The sequence below is a fragment of the Gavialis gangeticus genome, unplaced genomic scaffold, assembly GCF_001723915.1.
Source record: "Gavialis gangeticus isolate Ggan-Ray unplaced genomic scaffold, GavGan_comp1, whole genome shotgun sequence".
In the NCBI taxonomy this organism is placed as follows: domain Eukaryota; kingdom Metazoa; phylum Chordata; order Crocodylia; family Gavialidae; genus Gavialis; species Gavialis gangeticus.
Window position 1 is genome coordinate 27,878,243 of NW_017728998.1, and position 10,308 is coordinate 27,888,550.

The 10,308-nt window shown below is 43.5% G+C and overlaps 1 protein-coding gene across 2 annotated transcripts in view; it reads right to left on the reverse strand.

Moving 5' to 3' along the window:
- LOC109289569 (myosin light chain kinase family member 4-like) overlaps nt 1–6,677 on the reverse strand; it is a 58,883-nt gene extending 52,206 nt beyond the window's left edge. The window contains exon 1 of one of the 2 annotated variants that reach the window (XM_019505649.1): nt 6,451–6,675. In XM_019505649.1, coding sequence (XP_019361194.1) covers nt 6,451–6,501 — 51 coding nt within the window. In that variant the 5' untranslated portion in view covers nt 6,502–6,675. Of the gene's footprint in view, nt 1–6,450 lie in introns of both variants that reach the window. The other variant, XM_019505650.1, reaches the window with a different exon arrangement.
- Nucleotides 6,678–10,308: the final 3,631 nt, after the last annotated feature.

Genomic DNA, 10,308 nt, shown 5'->3' on the forward strand with positions numbered 1-10,308 from the left:
GCCCCCCAGTGCTGTACATGGGGTGAGGGTGGGCTGCCACTGCAGGCTGCAGCCAGGTGTGGTGAAGGCCTCTTCCTCAGGGGGTGGGGAAGCGGGTTGGGCCAGAGCTATGCTTGGGGCGGATGGCAGTGGTGCTGGGAGGGGGGCTATAGTGAATTCTGGGGTGGCTGTATCCCCCCATACCTCCCCCACCCCAGCACCACCACTGCCCACCCCAAGCACAGCCCTGGCTCACTCCCTCCACCCTGGCTAGGAAGAACCTGGCACCACTCCTGGCCCTAGCCCGCAGCAGCAGCCCACTCTCACCCTACATACAGATCCGGGGAGCACACACACCCCCATGGCTCCCCCAGGGGTGCATGTAGTGGCAGGATCTGATCCTCCCTCCCCACACCCCCCAGATGAGCCATGCAGCTCCATCCCACACCCCGCCCCAGCTGGGCACCATCTGCCCCAGCCCAAAGCCCCACTCCCTCCCCTCACCGCAGGGGCCTCAATTTGAACACCCCCATGTCCCCTCCCCCTCCCTGCCCCTTCCCCGCAACAAACTCACCAGCCAGACACTGCTCTCCAAGCTTCCCAGCTGCATATCAGCAATCAGATCAGTACAGGCCAATAAGGCTTATTAATAAATCGGCCATCGGTATCGGCCCCAAAATTTTTATCAGTGCACCCCTAGGAAAGAGTTACATAGCATTTTACTGTAGGTGGTTTAGAAATAATATCATTCATTCCTCATGAAAAAGCAGCTAGTTAGTGTGTTTAATAATGGGACAAACAATTTTCACTTACGCTGACATAAATTCAGACTAAAATTTTTGACCTTTCCATAAGGAATTATACTCCATCTCTTTGGTCATCCTTGATCATTAAGTGATCAAATGATAATATAGCCTGCAATACTGTGAACTGAAGACCATTAAATGTTTCAGTATGCACAATAGACCCTTATATTTTGGGAAGAAATCTTGCACCATTGAGATCAGTGAGATTCTTTGCCACTGACTTTAACTATTAACCATTATCAAGTGCATTTGAGATACTTCCTTTGGATTGTACCACAGATATCATTGAGACTCCTTTAGAATGTCAAAGGAGATGAATGCAAAATTTTAAAGTAGCATATTACAGGCAACCCTTTGGGGCAAAATAAATGAGGGATTGTTTATTTCAGAGCAGTCTGAAAGAACATTTACCAGCAAATTTATTGGCTGACTAATCTTTTTGGAGCCAGGACTCTCTCTTACTATGTGTTTGTAGAGTGCTAGTACAGTGGGACTATGACTCCTGTTTGAGTCCTCTGCAATACAACAGTACAAATTATGACAATATGACAAATTAAGGTTTTAGACATTAAGTACACAATATTCAGGCTGACTGCAGCCATTTAACCACAGCACAAATAAGCAGATGCACAATTTAGCTGCTTGTGAGATTGATTCAACAGGGATCTGACATACTCCCATTTGTCTCAATGGAAAAAAATGTTCTTTAACTTCAGCTGAAATACACCATGGGCCCATTCACTCTTACTGTTAAGAATTTCATGACTTGTAAGGAGTTAGCTAATAATTAGGAAGGGAATACTCTCATGACACCTACAAATCTTTCTTCAGCTCCTTTCCTTTTCCTTACGCTGTGTCAGGCTTTTAATTTTTTTTGCAGAAATGTGAACTACTGCTTTATAAAATCTCAAACAAGCACAACACCCATTCTCAAGCAAATAACTATAACAGCTCAAACAATTCACCTTTAGGCAATTTTAATGGCTGCTCTGCTTATTATACTGTACACTTGGTGCTTACAGCCTTGAAAAAGATGCTAGGTGCAGTCCAATAATATTTTTTTTGCCATTACAAAGGCAGATCTTCTGGCCAGCTCCTGAAGCACTTTTCTTCCTGACTTCAGCGGGAGCTCTGCGCGAGACAAGACTGCAGCAGGTTCAAACATACACAGCAACATACACAGCCCAGAAGGGACCTTGGTCCCCGAAACCCTGATCAGTAACAGTCCCTTACCGTAAACCTTTTGATGTAATCAGAAACACAAAATCCTCCCATGCTCAAACGCAGGGATCTGTGTAGTGAAGATTCTTGATATAAAGTTCCCATTTTTTGGCTCCTGTTGCAGTCACCCAGGGAGCCCAAAGCTTTTGCTGAATTACACAGCAAAGCTCCGGTGGATCTTGCTAGAATCCTGCTTATGTGATAAACTAGGCATTTCATCTTATCTGCCACTACAGCAGGCATTTCAATCATTTCACTTCCTTATCGCTAGTACCAAGTTCTATCTGTATCCCTGCAGCTCACTTCCTGAATTGCTGATAAGAGCTACTGTAAGGCATGGAAACAAACTTATCAGAAGGTGATGGCCCAACCACTGAAGAGTCCCCTCTTTGTAATTCTCTGAATGTTACTTGGCTCCTTATTTTTGCTTAGTTTAACTTTTTGTTGCTGTATTTCAGGAGCACAGTTAGATTCCACCAGCTGGTTCATTGTAGTGCTGCTCCCACAGTCAGTTATATATGATACTGCAACAAAGTTTTCATTTGACCTTAATCACATGAGCATTTTGCTCTCAAAGGTCAGTGGGCAATATCATAGCAAGGGAGAAGGGTCAGTGGACAGTCTCAAAGAATCCTCCTGTTTTGGTACTTTAACACCTGAGCGCTCAAGAGCATTCATTTGCATCTGCAAATTTATTTATAGGCAAGCTATTCAAAAGACAGTCCCGGTTGTTTGCATTTGTAAAGCAAATCTCTAGGTGACGTGAGCATGCATGACAACAAATGCTGTACCTGCAGAACTGGAGGCCAAGGAAGGCTCTTCTAACCATTTTCTACAGCTATGTTTTAAATAGCAAGCACGTTTTAAGTTATTAAGCAGATTAACCGAACCAAGACTCAATGCTCCTTCTCAAATTAAGTGTCCTCCAATAAATCACTCCTTATTGTGTCCAAGTAAAAATTAAACTAGTTTTTAGATTGTGGTACTGTGAAGTAAGGACTATGCGTGTCCATGTTTCTAATGTAATGGACCCCATAACACTACATGACCTAAGAAACAAGCAAGTCTGATGGAAGTAGCAAATCCCCCTGCAATTGTGTGGTTGCTTCATTTTTCTCTTGTGAATGCAACAGGTTTAGTAAACAATTGTTTTCGTCCCTAGTAAGCAACTAACCCTGCTTGGCTACTACAGTCCTGAGTGCATTAAAAGAAATTAGTGGGATTACACTGAGGAAGAGTAAAGTTAGATCCAGGTTCTCACCCGACACTTCATTAATGGCAGTGACTTCAGCGGAGATGCACAGATGTCAAGGAAGGTGGTGTTTAGAATCAGCACAGGCTATTTCTTCACTGACAAAAGTGCATTTTTTAACCACAGGATAACAAATATATGTTTGTTACAGCTGCCCCCCTGTAAAAACTAAATGGAGAACAGGCACTGAAGTTGTCTTGTGAACTGGAAGTATCAGTCACACTCCTGAGGAATCTCTTAAGTTCTCTCACAATAAACACAAGAGCCGGCCTCCAGTTAGGCAGGCAAGGCTCTTTGGGTAGATGCAATCTCTTTTATTAAACCAACTGAGTAGGTGGAACAAAGTTCTTTGCAAGCTTTTGAGCACAATTACCCTTCTTCAGGCATAGGAAGTCACCTGAAGAAGGGCGATTGCGCCCAAAAGCTTGTGAAGAACTTGCTTGCAACTACTCGGTCTAATAAAAGATTTCAGATTTACCCAAAGAACCTTGCCTGCCTATGTCCTTAGACCATCATGGCTACAACCAAAAACCCATGCCTCCACTTAGGTTTTTATAGCAAGGTAATTACTTTACTGATTCTCGCCCTCCCATGAGGACAATAAATTATTTTTGGATCAATGCAGACAGTCAGAGAACTGCAGGGCAAGGAGAGGATTGGATTGTCACGGTTAAAACAATGGAACGGACTAGTCTAGGGTACGCAGCATGCCAAAAGCATCTGCTCTAACCCAGAAGGCGCAATTTTCAGTTGTGTTCAGCAAGTGACATTTGAGACATGGGTAAAAGACCTAGAAGAGATCTGTTGGGAGAAGAAGCTGCTGGGGCTTAGGAAGGCACAATAGAAGTTATCGGGGTTGAAGAACATCTGCTGGGCAGTGGGGAGCGTTTGTAGTATAGTACCCTGGCTTGTGACCCAGACAGTCTGCTCCTGGATAAAACACAGGCTCTGAATGCCAGAAAGTCTCAGCTCTATCCCTGATCTATCGACTTCCTGTGTGATTCTGTATTTAAGCTCTGTGCCTTATTTCTCCAGCTGTAAGACTGAGTTGCCAATACCTCCCCTTCTCATATGAGGCTTTGCAAAACTTTTCAGAGCCTATGATTTAGTGCCTGTTATTGTTATTACCAATATTATTAAAGATGGGGCCAAATTAGCATCTCAGGCCCCAGGCATCCCTCAAGTCTAGGAAGGTCACAATCCAAAGCTGGACCTGGTCTTTATCTCCTGAGCATCCACAACCAAGAATGGGCTCCTGAATCATCCTGCCTGAACAGGGGGAAAAGATCCAAAGGGTTCTGAGGTAACACCCTCAGCAGCAACCCTTACGTCTCCTCGCGTGAAAGACAAGGCACACTGACCTGTCCCAAATGCCTGCTGCCAAACCACAGCATACCACACCCCTGCCCCACCTGAAAGTATCACTGACTGCAATAGAAATCACATGGGGCTAAAAAAGGCCTGAGAGGGCATCCCTGCCCTAGGACAGAATTTAGCTGAACGCCCCATAACTAACAGGAACAGTAGGCATGTCATGAGTGACTCATTCTTCTATGGGGTAGCAAGACAGGAGAAGAAGGTCTTTGGCACTCTTTCCAAAGTATTTCAGCACAGAAAGGCCAGGGCATTGCACAGAAGACTGGGTGTGATTTATGGAGTCACAAATGATAGACACAATAGAAGTTAAAATGCAACCAATTCCAAGCAGGTACAAACAAGCGCATTGTTATTCTGTATTTCAGAAAAAAATATATATTACTTAATGCAGCAGCAAAACCATGTACAGCATGAAAGTGTCAAGCCAAATGGAAGATCTTGCATGACAGAGAGAATCCTTTAGGAAATTTGGCAGACAGTCTGGAACAAGCAATGCTCAGCTTGCAACCTTCCATTAGCAGATCTAAATACAGAACTGTAGTGTAAAACAACACCTCACTGCAGTGCTTCCACTAATTATTATTGAGAATATAATTATTGGGGATGATCAGATCCACTTTTTCCTAATTAACCTTTGTAAAGATTCAACATGAAGCTATTTTGTCTTTTTGGCTTCTTTAGTTCAGACTCTAAGCTGTGTTACAGAGGAGTGTATAAAGCAACTAACAACGTATGATTTACTGCAGAAGATAACAAATCCCCCACTTCTGCTTGCTGAGCAATACTTTATTGCATTCAATCAGAAAATAGGACAATGCACACGGGACCAAAATTTCCTCGGCTACACCTACATAAATCCAGATGAACCATCTAATGTAAGTAAAAGCAGAATTCAGTCCACAATATCAAAACAGATATTTATACCGTCTATTATATGCAATACCTCAGTTGAAATATTTTGTTCCATGTGCAGCCAAATGTTAATTACTTGTAGAATAAAAGCAAACTATTGAATAACAGAAGTGGAGTGAAATGCTGGTAGTATTGTGTGTGCACCCTGCTACCATGTGAACCATGCAAATGCAAATGACAAAGCCAAGCCAAGTAACTTCAAAACCAGGAAAAGTCTTTAACATTCAGAAATGCACGTTGAGTCTGCTACCTCAGATTCTAAAATTAATTTCTCCTGAACAAGGTTTTTTTCCTCTGAACATGGTTTTGTTTTGCTTTCATTACTGCCACAAATCATTTAGGCATGAGAAGATGTTGACCAACTAGCCTAGGACATGCAGAATGAAAACTAACAGAAGACAAAAAGGTCTATTAAGAAGTCATTAATCATGCATTATTTTTCGGACCAGATGTGAACAAGTTATCAGCACCTTCACTTACTTCCACTAAATGACCATAAGAAGTGAAAGAGTTCAGTGCTTTGCCGGAGAAACTTCCTCAACCCTAGGATCAGGCCCCAAGATCAGCCAGCAATATGCTCGCAGTGCTCTACAGGCACAGCAAAGTGACAGTACCAGTATTTTAAGGAATTTACAATCCAAACATCATTCTTTAGCTGCAGGTTTTAGTTCACAGTATAATTTAGAACAGAGGATATTACTTTCCAGAAAACAAATGCAGACCCGCTCTCACACACACGTGCATGCTCTTAAGTACTGTACATCTTCAAAGGCTTCAGAATAAACTTAATACATTAACAAACTGTGACAGGGACCAAGGCAGCTTGCTGTTCCTTTCCCAAAATCTTTAATCAGTTACCACAAGCTCCTACCAAAGCAACTTCCCAGTTGTTCCAGTACTTACCCTTTCATTTTGCTTCCATCCATGTAACAAATTAGAGTTGGATACCAACATACAGCAGTGTTGTAGGGACTGACCCAAGGAAATGCAAATGGACACTGCAAACAAGGCACTGTCACCAGAAAATAATTTTTTTAAAGTCCCCCTTCAGCTTTTGATCAGGATAAGTAGTCAGGGGTTTGTGAGGAGTTGTGCAGATGAGGCATCCTCTAGAAACAAGCAATTTCTGGATGTCAGTGTCTCACTATGAGCATATATCTATAGTTGCTTCACTCAGAATGGATTAATGTAAAGGTCAGGTTCAAGGGTCAGCCCCCTCCCCCACCCCTCCACTGCCATCTAATTAACTAACATTCATTTTATAGCCTTGACCCCTTTTTGCAGTAGAAAACATTCCCAAAGTCAAAGGAGTGCATCTTAAATTATATTTCATTTATAAACCCGTGTTAGCTCATCCTCACTGTATGTTTCAGAAAAAGAATATTAGCAATGACAGTATTAGTCAGGCTACTTCTATTTAAGAGACCAGACAAATATTAGGCCAAACTCACCCTGCTATAACTCCATTAGTTTACACAGATTATCTCCATGGGTTAATTTGCATGTAAACTACTAATACAAGTATAAATATGAGTAGATTTTTTTTTAAATTCTGCCCTGCTGTGCCTGCCAGAATTGCTGGGCATTGTACCTGCCAGCTGAGTTAGCAAGAAAAAAATCTCGCCTAGCTAGCAAAAATATAACAACTCCTTGCAAGCTTGATAGCCACAAGAGCAGATTAAAAGTAATATTAAGACGAAGTTTTACCTCTCCATGCCTACCTTGCTCCTGTCAAACATGTAATTCTGCATTCAAGTGCACATTATAAAGTTGGTCCTGCCCTCAGGGCCACAAAGGGAGCTCTGCAAGCAGAACTGGCACAAATCCTCAGTGCAAGGATGAAGGGGCAGGATTAGGGAGACCAGGCAAGAGTTGTACACCACTACACAATGCAGAGCCCTCCTCTCCTGAGGGCAACCTTCCTGGCAGCACGCAGAAAACCAACGGCAAGCAAGGTCAAGGGAGGCTGGGGGTGTAACTAGATATTGTGCCAATGCAGATCCCCAGCCCCTCACCCTACAACAAAAACACCTAACAAGATGTAAAGAAGATGGCTCCATAGTGTTTGAAAAGTCAGGTTGGCTGGTTATTTCAGCAGAGGCAATTGCTTTTCAGTCAGGTCATGATTTACAGTAGTTGAAATTTTGTTTAAGCAAAAGTAAAGGTTATTCCCCTTTTTTCCAGTTTTGGTAGGTCCTGTCTCTTCCATGTTAGGGAGAATAGACTGATCAAGTGTTACTAGAAGCACACCTACTTTTAAGATCAGCATGCTGCTAGTACAAGATCAACCCAGCAAACAGTATAGCTTCCCTGAAGAAGAATACAAGCAGCACAACACCTAGGACAAAGAAAGCCCAAGGTTCAAGCCAGAGGCATTACATTAACGAAGGAACTCTTTTATCAAAGAAAGCAAGATGAGAGCAGTTTTGCTCTTTAAAAATCTCCTTTGTTTTTGGGCATACTTACTGAAGCATTACAAGGAGAGAAGCAAAAGGAATTACAGGGACAGAGGCAAGGGGAATAGCCTTTGTCGTCTTAGAATTGACCCTACAACCCAAACACTGATGAGGATCAATTGAGGTCATTTTGTTATTACTTTGAGTAGGGTCTTCCTTTAAACAGGGGCTTGTGTGCTTTCAATAATCTATACAACACAGAATGACTTGGGGGACAGGGGGGCTTTGTTTTTGTTCTGTACTATCTGTGCTGGTTCTCAGATCAGCCAACTACTAGCCAATATCAGAGGATATGTCTACAAAGCAGCTGAGCACTAGTAATCCAAATGGCTTCCACAATCACAATGATTCATTCCCTCCTCACTTGCAGTAACTACCCTAGAAAAATTCTGCCATGTTAATTTGGAAAGAGTTCCAATAATTAGCTCTTAACTTGTGTGTGTGTGTGGGGGGGGGGGTTGCAACCACCTACCTCACAGCACCTTTTAGACAGGACTTCTCTCTCCTTTCAGCTCCTTATGGCCACATTGGGATGTGAGCTTTTACTAGGAAGATGGTCGCTACTTTCTGGCATAACACATATGAAATGAACACACATGTTGATAGCATATAACTTTAAGGGAAGCTTTCTGCTTCCTGTTCACATGGTTAGCTCCACTACTGACTGTTTGTTTTCTAGAATCCAAACTAAGGGTAGTCCTGGCCTGGTTTCTTGTATATTATTAAAACCAACCAAATATAACTAAGCAGCAGCAACCCTACAGCACCTTCTGGTCACAGATCCCAGTGCACTTCTCAGGTATTAGAGAATTAAACCTAGTGCACATCAGGCAAGATGCTTGTTATTTTAAATATCAGGATATCAAAGCACAGAGGTTTTGAATGACACCCCCAAAGTCGCATAGGAAGTACCAGAGTCAGGAAATTAACCCATATTTGCTCCTGCCTTGTGCCACATCCAGGGCTAGGGACAGACATTCAAAAAGCTGGAGCCTGAATTAATTCAAGTTTTGCAGGTTAGTCTAACCTGCCTAGGTTGAACCAGGTTACAAAACAGTCCAGACATTCTTTGTGGACTGAGGAAATGCAGGCACATGCCTACAGTTGCTCAGGCCAGGAATTTAGGGGGGCTAGAGTCCCCCTCAGCTGCAGGTAAGCTGTGCTGGGTGGGGTGTGCCCAGCCTGGGCTGAGCTTGCCAGAGGGGTTTAATTCCTCAATCCCTGTCCCACTGGCAGGGACCCAAGCCAGGTCTGCCAGGCACTCCACCCTCACCGATGCAGGAGCAGGTCGCTATGGCTCCTGAGGCAGAGGGGGCAGGGAGGGGAGTTATTCCCCCCTCCACCCCCAGGGGACCACAGCTGGGTCTGCCTGCCCCATCTGCCACTGTTTGCTTCCTGCCTGAGGCAAGGCAGCAGAATAAGCACCCTCTGCCAGGTGCCAGAACGAGGGGAAACAAGGACCTTCCCAGCAGTATCCCCCGTCATGGTTCCCCCAAGCATAAGCCCCTTCCCAGCAGGGAACCTCCTTTGGGAAACAGAAAATCCAGATCCCTGCTAATTACCAACCTAGCAGCCACACAATTGCTACCTTGCTTTTTCAATGAATGGGTTGCCAAAATGAGAAACTCCCTCTCTCTAGTTGCATGTTCTGCTTTGAACAATACATCTAATTTCACTGGTTCTGCATCTGCACAGGGAAATGTCAACTTCTTTCTTTTTGAGATGGAGTAGGAGGTGGTGTGATCCCCAGAATTATGGCTGGGGATGGTATGAAGTGATTGATTTTAGTATTGCAGGCTCCTGGATAACTACGTAAAAGACAACACCACAGTGCTGTGCTCAGCCTTGCCCCTTGGACATTTTTCTAGCAACATGGGGGTCCTCACTTTGAATAAACTGAGAGAAGTATGGAGAATCCATTTAAATTAAGACAAGGATTTCTGAGCCCACCACTGGTGAGGACCCAGATTCTTGTAAGGGCAGTAATAAGTACTAAATCCAGTAAATAAGTAAGTAAGTTCTTGTAAATAATACAGTATGGTTTTCCACACCACAACCCTCATCAAGATACTATAAACTGGATTCAGCACCTCACTTTACCTGAGCTAACTCAATTCATGCTTCAGGCACACACCACAGTACACAGCAAATGCTACTATGAATTCCTCGGTGGCTGCAAGAGGGTTAACTAGACTTCACCCATTCTGCTTGCTGGGCCATTTTGGCTGCCATTAAAGCACACCATCTCCATGCTTCTAGTCTAACAAAGAAAAATCACCCTCCCCACTTAACACATGCACCTGAA